Here is a 16064-nt window from a genome sequence, read left to right as displayed (position 1 = left end):
TTTTTAATATGTTGTTGGACTCTGTTTGCTAGAATTTTGTTAAGGATTTTTGCATCTATGTTCATCAGTGATATTGGCCTATAGTTTCTTTGTAGCATCTTTGTCTGGTTTTGGTATTAGGGTGATGGTGTTTGAAAGTTTACTTTCCTCTGCAATTTTCTGGAAGAGGTTGAGTAGGATAGGTGTTAGCACTTCTCTAAATTTTTGGTAGAATTCAGCTGTGAAGCCATCTGGTCCTAGGCTTTTGTTTGTTGGAAGATTTCTGATTACAGTTTGAATTTCCGTGTTTGTGACGGGTCTGTTAAGATTTTCTCTTTCTTCCTGGTTCAATTTTGGAAAGTTGTACTTTCCTAAGAATTTGTCCATTTCTTCCAAATTGTCCATTTCATTGGTGTATAGTTGCTGATAGTAGTCTCTTATGATCCTTTGTATTTCTGTGTTGTCTGTTGTGACTTCTCCATTTTCTTTTCTAACATTGTTGATTTAATTCTTCTCCCTTTGTTTCTTGATGAGTCTGGCTAATGGTTTGTCAGTTGTATTTATCTTCTCAAAGAACCAGCTTTTAGCTTTGTTGATTTTTGCTATGGTCTCTTTTGTTTCTTTTGCATTTATTTCTGCCCTAATTTTTAAGATTTCTTCCCTTCTGCTAACCCTGGGGTTCTTCATGTCTTCCTTTTCTAGTTGCTTTAGGTGTAGAGTTAGGTTATTTATTTGACTTTTTTCTTGTTTCTTGAGGTAAGCCTGTATTGCTATGAACCTTCCCCTTACTGCTTTTACAGTGTCCCATAGGTTTTGGATTGTTGTGTTTTCATTTTCATTCGTTCCTATGCATATTTTGATTTCTTTTTTGATTTCTTCTATGATTTGTTGGTTATTCAGAAGCGTGTTGTTTAGCCTCCATATGTTGGAATTTTTAATAGTTTTTTTTTTTCCTGTAATTGAGATCTAATAATTTCAATTTTTTTGAATTTACCAAGGCTAGATTTATGACCCAGGATGTGATCTTTCCTGGAGAAGGTTCCGTGTGCACTTGAGAAAAAGATGAAATTCATTGTTTGGGGGTGAAATGTCCTACAGATATCAATTAGGTCTAGCTGGCCCACTATCGTTGTGTTATTATTAATTTCCCCTTTCATACTTGCTAGCGTTTGCCTTACATATTGTGGTGCTCCTATGTTGGGGGCATATATATTCATAATTGTTACATCTTCTTCTTGGATCGATCCTTTGATCATTATGTAGTGTCCTCCTTTGTCTCTCTTCACAGCTTTATTTTAAAGTCTATTTTATCTGATATGAATATTGCTACTACTCCTTTTTTTTTGTCTCCATTTGCATGAAATATCTTTTTCCAGCCCTTCGCTTTCAGTCTGTATGTGTCCCTTGTTTTGAGGTGGGTCTCTTGTAGACAGCATATATAGGGGTCTTGTTTTTGTATCCATTCATCCAGTCTTTGTCTTTTGATTGGGGCATTCAATCCATTTATATTTAAGGTAATTATTGATAACTATGGTCCTGTTGCCATTTACTTTGTTGTTTTGGGTTCAAGTTTATACACGCTTTCTGTGTTTCCTGTCTAGAGAAGATCCTTTAGCATTTGTTGAAGAGCTGGTTTGGTGGTGCTGAATTCTCTCAGCTTTTGCTTGTCTGTAAAGTTTTTGAAGTCTCCATATCTGAATGAGATCCTTGCTGGGTACAGTAATCTGGATTGTAGGTTATTCTCTCTCATCACTTTAAGTATGTCCTGCCATTCCCTTCTGGGCTGAAGAGTTTCTGTTGAAAGATCAGCTGTGACCCTTATGGGAATCCCCTTGTGTGTTATTTGTTGTTTTTCGCTTGTTGCTTTTAACGTTTGATCTTTGTTGATTTGATTAATATGTGTCTTGGGGTGTTTCACCTTGGTTTCATCCTGTTTGGGACTCTCTGGGTTTCTTGGGACTTGAATGACTATTTCCTTCCCCATTTTAGGGAAGTTTTCAACTGTTATCTCCTCAAGTATTTTCTCATGGTCTTTCTTTTTGTTTTCTTCTTCTGGAACTCCTATGACTCAAATGTTGGAGCGTTTAACATTGTCCCAGAGGTCTCTGGGGTTGTCCTCATTTCTTTCAATTCTTTTTTCTTTTTTCCTCTCTGCTTCATTTATTTCTACCATTCTATCTTCTACCTCACTTATCCTATCTTCTACCTCCATTATTCTACTGTTGGTTCCCTCCAGCGTGTTTTTTATTTCATATATTGCATTATTCATTATTAATTGACTTTTTTATTTCTTCTAGGTCCTTGTTAAACATTTCTTGCATCTTCTCAATCCTTTTCTCCAGGCTGTTTATCCGTAACTCCATTTTGTCTTCAAGATTTTGGATCGTTTTCACTATCATTATTCAGAATTCTTTATCAGGTAGACTCCCCATCTCCTCTTCTTTTGTTTGGTTTTGTGGGCATTTACCCTGTTCCTTGACCTGCTGAGTATTTCTCTGCCTTTTCATCTTATTTAGATTGCTGTGTTTGGGGTGGCCTTTCTGTATTCTGGCAGTTTGTGGTTCCGCTTTATGGTGGAGGTTCCTCCCTGTGGGTGGGGTTGGACGAGTGGCTTGTCAAGGTTTCCTGGTTAGGGAAGCTTGTGTTGGTGTTCTGGTGGGTGGAGCTGGATTTCTTCTCTCTGGTGCAATGAAGTGTCCACTAATGAGTTTTGAGATGTCTGTGGGTTTGGCATGACTTTGGGCAGCCTGTATATTGAAGCTCAGGGCTATGTTCCTGCATTGCTGGAGAATCTGTGTGGTGCGTCTTGCTCTGGAGTTTGTTGGCCCTTGGGTGGTGCTTGGTTTCAGTGTAGGTATGGAGGCTTTTGGATCATCTCTTATCAATTAATGTTCCTGAAGTCAGGAGTTCTCTGGTGTTCTCAGGTTTTGGGCTAAGCCTCCTGCCTCTGGTTTTCAGTCTTATTCTTACAGTAGCCTCAAGACTTCTCCATCCATACAGCACTGATAATAAAACTTCTAGGTTAATGGTGAAAAGATTCTCCACACTGAGGGACACCTGGAGAGGTCCACAGAGTTACATGGAGACGAGAAGAGGGAGGAGGGAGATAGAGGTGAGCAGGAGGAGAAGAGTGGGAATCAAAAGGAGAGAGAGAGATCCAGGCAGTGCTCTGTTCCCTAAGTGTTCTCCACAGCCTGGAACACCCACAGAGAGTCACAGAGTTGGGTTGAGAAGAGAAGGGGGAGGGAGGAGATAGAGGTGACCTGGGGGAGAAAAAGGAGAGTCAAAAGGGGGAGAGCCAGTAATCACACTCCCAAGTGAAAATGAGTACTGAAGATTGGATTCTTAAATGTACAAAATTGATAACAAATACCAAAAAGCAAAGATTAAAAATCTAGAGTAGAGATTAGACTCTCAAAAATACAATATTAAAAAAAAACACAATGTATAAGAAATATATATGAAGTTTGCTTTATAAATAGGGTCTTTTTTTTGCAAGGTAATAGTAGGTTATAAAAATGAAAATTAAAGGAGTAATAGAGGACTTAAAAATTTTTTTTTTAATTAAGAAAAGAATGATAATAGTAAAAATACATCTAGGAATTTCTCTGGTGCTGTTGTGGGCAGTGTGGGGTCAGTTCAGTTTCAGATAGTCCCTTGTTCCAGCTTATACTTCTCAGTATCTATAGGCCCCTTCCCATGTAGTTGGTCTTAACTACAGGGATGTTAATCTGTTGCACCTGTCACTTCCAAAGCGGTTCCCTCTGTTTACTTGGCTTCTGTTTGCAGGTCTCTTCAGTGTCTAATTTCCGCCCTGACACAAGGGGGCGAAGGTGGTCTCTTCAGGCTCACTTGCTCAGTCGTGCTGTGGGGAGCGGGGAGCACTGCAGACAAACATCCCTGGTGTGTGTGGGGAGCGCTCGCAGCGTCTCAGCCGCACTGGGTCTGCCCCCATTCACAGCGTGTGTGCTTTCCCCGTCTACACTGCTCAGGTGTCGGCTTGCTCTGCAGGGAGCGGGCCCTGGGTTGCGTGCACTTCCCAGGTCTAAGCCGTTCAGGGTCTCAGGTACTCCACCAAGGCGCAGACTCGGTTGGGCCTGCGTTTTATGCCGTCCCAGGCCCGAGCAGCTCAGGAGACCAGGTGAGTGGCGCGCACACTCTCCCCGGGTGCAGTGCGTCTTATCGCCGCTCAGGTCTCCGGTGTGCCGTGTGTCTCTTCTGGGGAGCTGATCTCAATCGTCCAGAATCTCAGGAAGTCTTTGGTTAGAAACTGGAAGCCAGCTCACAGTTTGATAGGGGATGCTCTCTCTGCGGCTGAGTTTGCCCCGTTCCGGCTCTGGCTGGCGCCTGCCTGGCCGCTGCCCCCAGCAGGGGATGGGCTGATCCGCAACCAGCTAGCTCTTCTCTGGTATTGGCTCAGTGCTTTGTTCTGTGAACGACCGGCAGTGCCTTAGTTTAGGGCTTTTTGCAGGATAGATCTCTCTCTCTGGCTATCCCACAGTTTAGGTGCTGTCTCACGTTAGCTCCCTCAGATTGCCCTCAGGTCATCCCCCGCTTGCTGGTGGCAGATACCAGCGTCTGGGGTACTTCTCTGCTGGGACTTGCCTTTAGGCACGTCATCTGTGGGTTTTATTTATTTTTCCTCCCGGTTATGTTGCCCTCTGAGATTCGAAAACTTCCCCCAGACCCACTGGTGAGAGGGTTTCCTGGTGTTTGGAAAATTCTCCTCTTTTAAGACTCCCTTCCCCAGATGAATCTGTCATCCCTAACTCTTTTGTCTCTCTCTTTATCCTTTATATTTTGTCCTACCTCCTTTCAAAGACAGTGAGCTGCTTTTCTGGGTGCCTGATGTCCTCTGCCAGAATTCAGAAGTTGTTTTGTGGAGTTTGCTCATTGTTCACATGTTCTTAAGACAGGTGCCTTTTACAACCCAACACGCCTGGTGAGTTTGAGTGCCCTGAAGCAGCGGTTTTAGTGTTGTTGTTTGGGGCAATGGCCGCAAGGCGGCAGCATTTCTTCCTGCCTGACTCTGGTTAATGCAGCCTCCACAACCGTAGGGAATGACGCGTTCTTGGGTCCCCACTGAGACTGAAGGGTGCAGAACCAACACCCCAGGGTTCCTGTCTCCTTCCTCCTCCTCACCCTTCACGCGAATAGATTCAAACCCAGAAAAAGCCGCAGTGCACAGGTGCTGCCTGGTGTAGGTGAGGTGTAGCCTCTGGGCAGAGAATAGAGAAGGGGAGCCCTCCACGGAAGCTGGCCATGTGGATTCGTGGTCTTTTCAAACCTCTCCCACCCAGAAGACTGCCCTCTCGGGTGCACTGGGTGTGTGTATTCCCCTCATCACCCACCAAGTCTGGTGACTACTGCATTCCAGAAGCACCAGGAACTCCAGGTCCAAGAGTGCATCATTGCTGCTGTCTCCCTGCCAGCTTCCTCCACCCCTGCACTCCCCAGCCTCATTTTCCAACCAGCTCAGGCTCCAGGGATGGACATTAGCCCGTTTCAGAGCCCTCATCACAAAACAGTAGACAGCAGTCTCAGATTTTCCTTTTTCCCTCTTTGTTTTATCTGGGAGTGTTGTTGATTTACAGTGTTGCATCAGTTTCACAATGCTGAGTGCTGATCACCTGTGCATATACACACCCTCTTCTTTCTAGAATTCTGAACCCGGATAGCTTAGGATACAGCGTCCAGTGGAATTCTCTTTGCTGCAGTAGGTTCTTGTTGATTGTCTATTTTATTAACAGGAGTTTATGTAACTGAATCCCAGCCTTCTCTTTTATCTGCCCCCTAACGCTGCACTAACCTTTTTTTCTTCTTCACTGAGCCTCTTTTTCTTTTAAGCTAAGTTCACATGTAACAGTGTTTAGATTCTGCCTGTTATGGAAATCATGAAATATTTGTCAGTCTGCATCTGTATTAGTTGGTTCATGGGCTCATCTCTGGATCCATTCATATAGCTGTGCTTCCATTGCTGAGGAGTTAATTCCACTATATCTGTATCACGATTTTTAGCAGTTCATCTGTCATCAGTATTTATCATTTTTCTCATTGCACGTAATAGTGCAGTGGACGCTGGGGTGCCAGGTAGCTTTTGAAGTTCAGGCGTCTGCTGCTGTGTGCCCGCTGGGCTCTTTCTCAGTCAACTATGATAGCTCCCTTTCTGAATTTTTCGTCAACCTCCTTAGTGTTCTGCCTAGTAGCGCTCTCAATATGCATCTACCCCAGCAGTGCAGGAGGGCTGTCTTCTTTCCAGGTCCTCTCCGAGACGGATTCTCTCACACTGTGTAAGGGTTGGGATTCCTCGTCGTGTTTCTGCTGATCCTCTCTACTAATTGGGCAGGAAGAGCATGTCTTTCTGTGCTGAGGTTGAGAGCAGTGTGTGGAAAATGTACCCTGCAGCCCGCTATTGGAAAGTGGTTTCTGTTTTGAATTCTTATCCCTGAGATTCTGGGGCCCTATTTCTTGAAAATGGGTGCCTTTTACAGCCCCACAGGCCTGGTGAGCTTGAAGTGTCCTGAAACCATGGTTTTAATAGTGTTGGTGTGGGAAATGGCCACAGGCGGCAGCATTTCTTTCTGCCCTTGGTGGTTGGTGCAGCCTCCAGAACTGTTGGGAACCACGTGTTCCTGGGTTGTCCCAAGACTGATGGGTACAGCAGACATCCCAGGGTTTCTGTCTCCTTCCGCCTCCTGACCATTAACCCACCAGATTGAAACCCGGATGCCGCAGCGCACAGGAGCTGCCCAGTGTATGTGGGGTTGAGCCCCTGGACAGAGGCCAGAGAAGGGGAGCCCTCTGCAGAATCGGCCGTGGGGACTCGGGTCTTTCCAGATCTCCCGCCCAGGGGACTCGCCTTTTGGGTCACTGGGTGTGCTTTATCCTCTGCATGGCCAGCGTGTCTGGTGATTGAGGCAGCAGGCAGTCAGGTCCAAGAGGCATCACTGCTGGCCCCACCCTGCCAGCTCCCTACGGCCCTCGAGATGGACATTAGCCCTGGTTTCAGAGCCCTCACATACCATAGTAGACAGTAGTCTCAGGTTTTCCTTTTTATTTTACCTGGGACTACTGCAGATGTAGAGGGTTGTGTCAGTTTCAGAACACTGTGCTGGTCCCCTGTCCGTATACACTCACCTGTCCTTTCTCATAGTAGAGCTCAGCTGGGCTGCCATAGGGCCTTTTTGATGGTTTGTCTTATTAACAGAAGTTTCTCTACGTGAATCGCAACCTCCTGGTTTATCCGCCCAGGATACTCTTGAGATTGTTTTTCTCACATTGTGTTACGATTGCCGTTTTTATTAATTTCAAGGAATTCTCCCTGAACTTCCTGTTTCTTTTCCCCTCTAATTATGGATTAGACCATGTATTTCTGTGCTGTATCTGATAACATTTGGATTCAATTCTAGCACTCATTGCTTCAGGTTCTGTACCTGGGAGCCTCTCGATATAGTGGTATCACAGATACCAAAGGAGGCTTGCTCTCGCTTTGGTGAGCTTCTGAGCAAGAGGGTGCACTGGATTCTTGGTGAGTGAGGTGACTCAGTTTTTTTCTACAGAGTGCCAGTGCAGTCTGCCTGCCCTGAGGGTCGGCAGTGGTTCCTGGCCTGGGAAGCAGCTCTGAGGTTTCTCACTCAGTCGTGTCCAGCTCTTTGCGAACCCGTGGAGTGTGTGTAGCCTGCCCCACTCCTCTGACCATGGGATTTTCCAGGCAAGAATGCTGGAGCAGTTTGCCATTTCCTCCTCCAGGGGATCTTCCTCACCCAGGGATCGAGGCTGCATCTCCTGCGTTGCAGGCAGATTCTTCACCAACTGAGCCATCAGGCGATGCGTGCTGTGAGGTTACTAATCTCTAGCCTTCAGTGTCCCCACGTTCCCTGTAGGAACAGACTCCTGCCTCAAGATCCGGGCGCTGGCTGTGGCAGGCCTTACCCGGCACAGTTATTGTCTCAGCAGCAGAGCCTCAGATTCAACTGCAGTCTCTGTGGAGCCAAACCAGAGTAGCCAATCTGCGAAGTGGGAACTTCTTTGCAAGCAGAGAGCTCTCTTCTCACTCTGGTGCCAGAGCCTCAGGAGCAGCCTCTCTGCATGGTGCTCTGCCAGCCCTGGAAAGGGGCCCTGGGCCGAACATGGGCCACACCTCTCACCTTCTCATGGAGTCAGTCTCCGGCTTTGCGGTAGGGGCACTTAGCCTCAGTGCTGTAGGATTTGTTCAGGCATGTCATGTCCCTGAAAAGTTCTCAGTTCTTCATGAGGGAGATGAAGCTAGGAGCAGCTGGAGTCATCCTCTTCTTGATATCACTCTCTCCACCCCTGTCTTCCTCTGTGTGGGTTTTTATTCCTTTATTTACCTTGGTTCCTCCACTGAAACCACCAAATGTAAGTGCTCGATTTACCCCTTGAGGTGAGCTGTGGTCTCCGATGGAGAGGAGGGCAGGGTGCCTCCTCCAGCGGGTGCCGTGTTCTGCTTGCAGGTGACCCTGTGGAAGGAGTCGGTCGACGGGCAGTGGGTGTGCATCAGTGACGTCAACAAGGGCCAGGGATCCGTGTCCACGTCTGTCACAGAGGGACAGCAGAACGAGCAGTGAGCGCACAGCATGCCTGGTTCTCCACCTGCTGCAGATCCTGGGCCAGCAGCCCAGACGGCGGAGAGGAAGAACACCCCGCTCCCGCACCATCCCCTTCGGGAGAGTCACAGACACAACAGGACTGTCATCTGCCTTAACATGATCTGATATGGTTTGTAACCTGCCGTCCAGCTGAAGACACACTTGTTCTGAGGGGAAAACTATGAAAAGATCTGAAGGTTGTTATTTTAAGATACTTTGGTCATTTTTAAGTACCTTTTACGTTCAGGTGTCATTTGTGGGGTTTGTTTCCAGAGTAATTAAATAAACACATATTGCTTATAACTCTCCCTGCATTTTCCTAACCCACCTAAAACCGAGCTCCTTTTCTAGTTGTCTGAGAAGAGCAGAGATGCAGACCAGGTCCCCGGGGGCCTGACCAAGCCTCGCACACACCTCTCGGGCACCATGCCCCTACCCGAGTTCTGCTGCAGGCACCCTGCAGGGCTCCGTAATGCACTGGGCCGTCAGGGCTGCCGCTGTCTCCCCTGCACTGCTCGCTCACCCTGAGGATACGCCTGTTACGGACGGGCTGATAAAGCCCGCCCTGTCCACTTAACCCGTTGGCGGGCGGAGGGCCTTACCTCCCCCTAGTGGAGGAGCTCCTCGGAGCACCTGTGACCCTGACTGGAAGGAGCACTGACACCACTCACTGCAGTGACGGAGATCTCTGCAGACAGCGTGTCGAGCCTCTGGAGGCAGAAAATCTGGAATTAGCACCGAGGGAATCAGCAGGAAGGTGAGAAACTGCCCCTGTGCTGTGTACAGCCTGTAACTACTAAAAACCAGAGAAGGAAAAAACCCTGAGTGTGAAGAGGCTCGCGGTCCCCAAGGCCGGTCCAGCTGACCCCAGGGTGCTGTAAGGTTTTGGCATAAACGTTTCTCCCCTGGAGTAGAATTCTAGTGTCTCCTCACTTCCAGACTGGGCCTCCACTTAACCCAGGAGGCCTACCCTGAACGCTAATCTCAGCCAAAAGGACCCAAGAGATAGTGCATCAACGGGAGAAAAGTGCTTGAAACTTTTATATGACCTCCACAGGCTGCCTGGAACCCCTTAGCTTCAAGCCCCCTAACTTCCAAAGGACAAGACTGCAGCATAGCCTTTTGGCAGGGGTGTCCGAATACCTGCAGGTCAGAAGCAGGAGGAATCAGACACAGGCCTTTTGGATTTGTGCTTCTATGCTCCACAGACATTGGCAACCCAAAGCAAGCCCCCATTTTCCCAAGGCTCTGGTCTCCCCACTGACCTGGGCTGGACATAGACGTGTGGTGCCTCCTTGTGGCCATTTCCTGTTCTTACCGTGTACAAACTGGTGCTTCATAGATAAGGAACACTTACCGAAATCAGTCCTGAATATGCATTGGAAGGACTGATGCTGAAGCTGAAGCTCCAATACTTTGGCCACCTGATGTGAAGAACTGACTCACTGGAAAAGACCCTGATCCTGGGAAGGATTAAAGACAGGAGGAAAAGGGGACGGCAGAGGATGAGATGGTTAGCTGGCATCACCAACTCAATGGACATGAATTTGAGCAAGGTCTGGGAGTTGGTGATGGACAGGGAGGCCTGGCATGCTGCAGTCCATGGGGTCACAGAGAGACAGAACTGAGCGACTGAACTGACTGACCCTAAAAACACCCTGGCGGAGGTCAGTGAGTAAAACTTCAAAAACCATAAACGGGGACTTTCAATGAGCCCCAGTCAAAAGGGAATTTTCCTCAAAGTATTTACAAGAAACAAGGCACATTAAATGCTCCACCAGATCCCTCAAACTCAGAGACAGGACCATCAAATCTACACCCTGCGCCATCTGCCGTGAGTGAGAATGTCCAGCACAAAGGTCTGCAAACAGTAAATGCTGCAGATCGAGGACAAAGGGAACCCTCCAGGCCACTATGAAAAACAATACTCAGGCTTCTGAAAGGGACATCACAGCTCCATGTGAGCAAAGTACATGGTCCCAGACACAAAGTAAAAAGCAACTGGAAATTGAAATGGCCCGGGCATCAAAATACTTGCTGCAGGAATATGAACAACCTCGAGATTGGGAATCAAACCAAATGACCAGGACCATTAGGACGCCGAAAAAATCCACCTGGGACGTGCATGCACTAGACTACTGACATAGCCGTGAAATAAGAAAACAATTTTGAGGCAATAAGGATGGACCTAGAGATCTCGGGACTCAGAGAACTAAGACAACGGCCATAGGATTTGGGGTAGGGATGTCATCTCAGACTGCATAGAAATGAACCCTCTGAAAAAACAAACAAACCTAGAGTCCTGGAAGCAAAATGTGTGTGTAGCAGGGGCAAAAGCTGGGGGAAAGGCTATAAAGGAACACTCGGGAACGAGCAGTTCACACTGCTACATAAAAATCGACCCTCCATCAATAGATGGCACATGCAGTCTACCCAGCACTGTGTAAGAGCCTCCATGGGAAGAGAATCCAAAAACAGTGCTATGCAGACAGACGCGCACAGCTGAAGAATGGTGCTGCCCATCTACACCATGCACGTGGAGGAAATCAGCTATGTCTTTAATACACCTGAAATGTCGGAGTATGTTTCAAACAGTGTCATATTCCCCACAGCCTGGGTCCCAAGGCCAGACCCACCTGAGCTCAGGCTGCTGTAGAGGTTTGGGCATAAATGTTCCTCCCTTGGACTTCCAGAGCCTCATTTCCTGAATGGGCCTCAATCTGAGACCCAGGTGGCCTACCCTGAATGCTAATCTCAGCCAGAAGGACCCAAGAGACACGGCAGTATCGGGGAGAAATGCACTACAGGCTTTTCATACGGCCTGCACAGGCTCTGGTGGTGGGTCTCACCTGCAGCCCCCTAACTTCCAGAGGACGAAATTTCAGCATAGCAGTTTGGGGTCTGAATATCTACAGGTCAAGGGTGAAGTAGGAGAGGAATAGGACATGAGCCTTTGTGGGTTTTGCTGGCATGTTCCACAGACGTTCGCCACCCAAAGCCTGCACTTTCCCAAGGCGCTGGTCTCCCCACTGACCTGGGTTGGGCATGGAAAAGTAATGCCGCCTTGTGGCCATTTCCTGCTACTACAGCGTACAAACTGGTGCTTCAAGGCACTGCATAATCAAAGGGCTGCGGGGCCTTAAATAAGGAACGCTTACCCTAGAAATGGGCCTCCCTTGTGCCTCAGCTCAGGTAAAGAATCTGCCTGCACTGTGGCAGACCTGGGTTCAATCCCTGGGTTGGCAAGATCCCTTGGAAAAGGAAAAGGCTACTCACTCCAGTATCCCGGCCTGGAGAATGCCACGGACGTTGCAAAGAGTTGGACACAACAGAGTGATTTGCACTTTCACTACCCTAGAAATGCCCTAGCACAGGTCAGAGAGTAAAACTTCAAACCCCATAAATAAGATGACTTTCTAAAAGCCCTATTCAAAAGGAAATCTTCCTCAAAGTATTTACAGGAAACAAACAAGGCACATTAAATGCTACACCACATCCCTCAAACTCAAGACTGGACCAACCATCAAAACTACACCCTGCGCCACCTGCCATGAGTCAGAATGTCTAGCATCAAATATGCAGGCCCAGGAGGAGAGGGAAACCTCCATGCCAACGCTGGCAATGCAGATAGGTACGGGCCACTCTGGAAGACAGCACTCAGGCTTCTGAAAGGGAAATCACAGCTGCATATGAGCCTAGTACACACTCCCAGACAGAAACAGAAATTGAAATGCCACGGGCATCAAAATGCGTGCTGCAGCTATGTGGACAATAGTCAAGATTGGGAATCAAACCAAATGATAGGTTACTGGCATGCCGAAAAAATCCAGCTGGGACATGTACGCACTAGACTACTGAAACAGCCGTGAAATAAAGGAGGAAACAATACCTTTCTCCGCAAGAAGGACGGACCTAGAGATCTCTGGGCTCGGGGAACTTAGGTAAAGGCAGCAGACGTGGGATTTGCTGTACTGGTGTCATCTGCGAAAACAGAAACAGACTTAGAGTCCTGGAAGCAACATGTGTGTCTGTCGGGCAAAAGCCGGGGGCCAGGCTATCAAGGAACACTGTGGAACAAGCAGTTGACACTGCCACATGAAAATCCACCCTCCCTCACTACACAGCGCACACACTCTGCCCAGCACTGTGTGAGAGCCTCCACGGGGAAAGAGTCCCCCACGGGAAGAGAGTCCTCCATGGGGAAAGAGCCCACAAGAAGAGAGCTGTGCAGACGTGTACCACTGAAGAATGCTGCTGCCCACCTACATCATGCACGTGGAGATCAATTATGCCGTCATACACCTCAACACTTGAAGTATGTTTCAAACAGCATTATATTCCCCACAGCCTGGGTCCCAAGGCCAGACCCACCTGAGCTCAGGCTGCTGTAGAGGTTTTGGCATAAACGTTCCTCCCTGGGAGTCCCAGTGCCGCCTCAGTTCCTGACTGGGCCTCAATCTGAGGCGGCCTACCCTGAATGCTAATCTCAGCCAAAAGGACCTGGGACACTGCGCTGTCGGGGAGAAAAGCACTTCAAACTTTCACACGGCCTGCACAGGCTTGGTGGTGGGGTCTCCCCTGCAGCCCTTAGCTTCAAGCCCCTAACTTCCAAAGGGCAGGAATGCAGCACAGCAGTTTCCCAGGGCTTTCTGAGTATCTGCGGGTCAAGGGTGAAGTAGGAGGAGGGATGAGACGCAAGGCTGTGGGGTTTGTGGGGGCATGTTCCAAGGACACGGACCACCCAAAGCCCCCATTTTCCTAAGGCGCTGGCTGCTCTCCCCACCGACCTGGGTTGGGCATGGAAAAGTAATGCCGCCATGTGGCCATTTCCTGCTATTACAGCGTACAAACTGGTGCTTCAGACACCGCATCATCAAAGCGCTGCGGGGCCTTAAATAAGGAGCGCTTACCCTAGAAGCACCCTGGCGCAGGTCAGTGAGTAAAAACCTCAAAACCCATGAACACGAGGGCTTTCAGCAAGCCCTATTCAGAAGGGAATTTTCCTCAACTATTTATAAGAAACTAACAAGGCACATTAAATGCTGCAGCAGATCCCTCAAACTCAGAGACAGGACTGTCAAAACTACACCCTGCACTGCCTGCCATGAGTCAGAATGTCCAGCGCAAAGGTCTGCAAACAGTCAATGCTGCAGATCGAGGACAAAGGGAACGCTCCATGCCGATGCTGGTACTGCACGCAGGCACGGGCCGCTGGAAAGAAAACTCGGGCTCCTGAAAGGACGTCACAGCTCCACGTGGGCACGGCACACGCTCCTGGACAGAGAGAGACTAGGGATTATCAAAATACACGCTGCAGGAATACGGACAATGCTCACGACAGGCCATCGCAGCAAGGGCCAGGACCACCTGCACACCTGGGACACGTTTGCCGCAGTAACTGACTCGGCTATGAAATGAAGACGAAAACAATGCCTTTGACGGCAACAAGGACGGACCTAGAGGTCTCTGGACTTGGGGAACTTAACGTAAAGGCTGCAGCCAAAGGATTTGGTGTAGTGGTGTCATCTCAAACTGGAGAGAAATAAACCCTCTGAGAAAACAGCAACAGACTGAGTCCTGGAAACAAAATGTGCGTGCGGTTGGGACAAAAGCTGGGGGGAAAGGTACGAGCAGTTCACAGCGCTACATAAAACATCGACCCTCCATCACAAAGGAGAGCTGTGCAGACGTGTACAGCCGAATGCTGCTGCTGCCCGTCTACATCATGCACGTGGAGGAGACCAGTTATGTCTTTATACACTTGAAAGTACTGAAGCATTTGTAAAAATGTCTATTATGTTCCCCACGGCCTGGGTCCCCTGGCTTGGTCCCCTGGCCTAGACTGTCCTGGATCCAAGCGTGCTGTAGAGGTTTGGGCAGAAATGATGCCCCCTGGTACCCAGCCTAATGCCTCCCACTTCTGGTTCAGACCCAAATGCCCACTCTCTCAAATCTAATCCCAGCCTCAAGGACCCCAAAGATAAGTGGCCATCCACGAGAAATGGTTTCAAAGTGCAGTGGCCTCAGCATGCTCTGAGGGCTTCCTGCCTACATTCTCTAAGCTTAGAGTCGTCATCTTTATTAAGAACAACCCCTCAGCATAGTAGTTTATTTGGGTTCAGGTACATCTGGATGTGTTTATGGTGAGGAAGAACTCCAAAATATGTGAAACAAAAACTCACAGAAGTGAAGAGAAGTCTTTTCCAATGCTAGCTGGTGATCTCAATGCTCATCCTTCAGCAATAGAACACATAGACCCCTGAAAAACAGTCAGGTGATGGGATACTATCAATTTGACCTAAGTGGCATTCATAGAACATTCTTCCCAACAACAATTAAAACACATTCAAGTGTTAATAAACACTCATAAATAAATATAATAAACACTCATCAAAATAGACTAATTCCTGGACCCCAAAACAACTGTCTGACTGTCTAGCTGTGAATGCTTTCCTTCCAAGGAGCTAGCATTTTTTCATTTCATGGCTGAAGTCACCATCAGAAGTGATTTTTGGAGCTCAAGAAAATAAAATCTTTCACTGCTTCCACCTTTCCCTTCTATTTGCCGTGAAACAAAATTGTTGAAGCTGAAGTCACCATTCTTTTGCCACCTGATGGAAAGTGTGGACTCAATGGAAAAGACCAATGCTGGTAGAGATCAAAGGCAAAAAGAGAAGGGGCGGGCGGCAGAGCGAGAGATGGTTGGATGGCATCACCGACTCCATGGACATGAGTCTGGGGAAACTCCAGGAGACAGTGAAGGACAGGGAAGCCTGGACACGACTGAGCAACTAAACGATGACAACGAGAGGGGGCTGCGGTAAACTGCGAGAGCGCGTCACCTGTGAAAGGTACAGACCGAAGCTTTCTAAGACAAATCACTCGCCTGCTGAGATTTGCTACAACATCCCCCTCAAATGAAAAACAGTATGAGGCTAAGTACACGAAAGCAGATGCTAAGACGTGTTGGAACTGATGCTGGGTGCTTGCAGACTCATGGAATTACTCGTTCTGCTTTCTTTGTAAGTTTGAAATTTTCTAGAAGCTCAAATATATCTGGGGAGAGTTTAGCTTACACAGGTTTCTGTTGGAAAACTCTTGGCCAAGTTTTCCGTTGGGAACATGACTTTGTAATCAGAAAGGAAGTACCTGAGACCCTTGTGAAAATACAGACTCTCAGCCCCACGGCAGACTTATCGATCAGAGTCGGAAGATGAAGCATGAGGAGGTCAGCTTTCCTACGGCCTCCCCTGTGAATCCACTGCAGCGCAGCACAAGTCTGCCCCCAGCAGTGGCGATCAGGCGACCCCACGGGCCTCACCCAGAGGTCCCACGGCTCTCAGTGACCCCTGGACTAAGGCTGCGCTACCGGCAGCTCTGAGAGCCGTTTCAGCACGCTGGCGGAGCGGGTGTCGTGCCAGATAGTTTGGAGGGGCCAGTATCCAGGGAGGAACGGGATACAGGGAAAGGAAATTC

At 48.2% G+C, this 16064-nt stretch overlaps 1 protein-coding gene across 1 annotated transcript in view; it reads left to right on the top strand.

The window, feature by feature from the left end:
- Positions 1–8891, top strand: part of SEC13 (SEC13 homolog, nuclear pore and COPII coat complex component) — a 41865-nt gene extending 32974 nt beyond the window's left edge. The window contains exon 9 of the mRNA XM_065933888.1: positions 8454–8891. Coding sequence (XP_065789960.1) covers positions 8454–8567 — 114 coding nt within the window. The 3' untranslated portion in view covers positions 8568–8891. The remainder of the gene's footprint in view (positions 1–8453) is intronic.
- Positions 8892–16064: the final 7173 nt, after the last annotated feature.

The sequence above is a fragment of the Muntiacus reevesi genome, chromosome 4 (assembly GCF_963930625.1).
Source record: "Muntiacus reevesi chromosome 4, mMunRee1.1, whole genome shotgun sequence".
Lineage (NCBI taxonomy): Eukaryota > Metazoa > Chordata > Mammalia > Artiodactyla > Cervidae > Muntiacus > Muntiacus reevesi.
The sequence above is the reverse complement of the archived record's forward strand: the minus strand, read 5'-3'. Positions and strand labels throughout refer to the sequence as shown.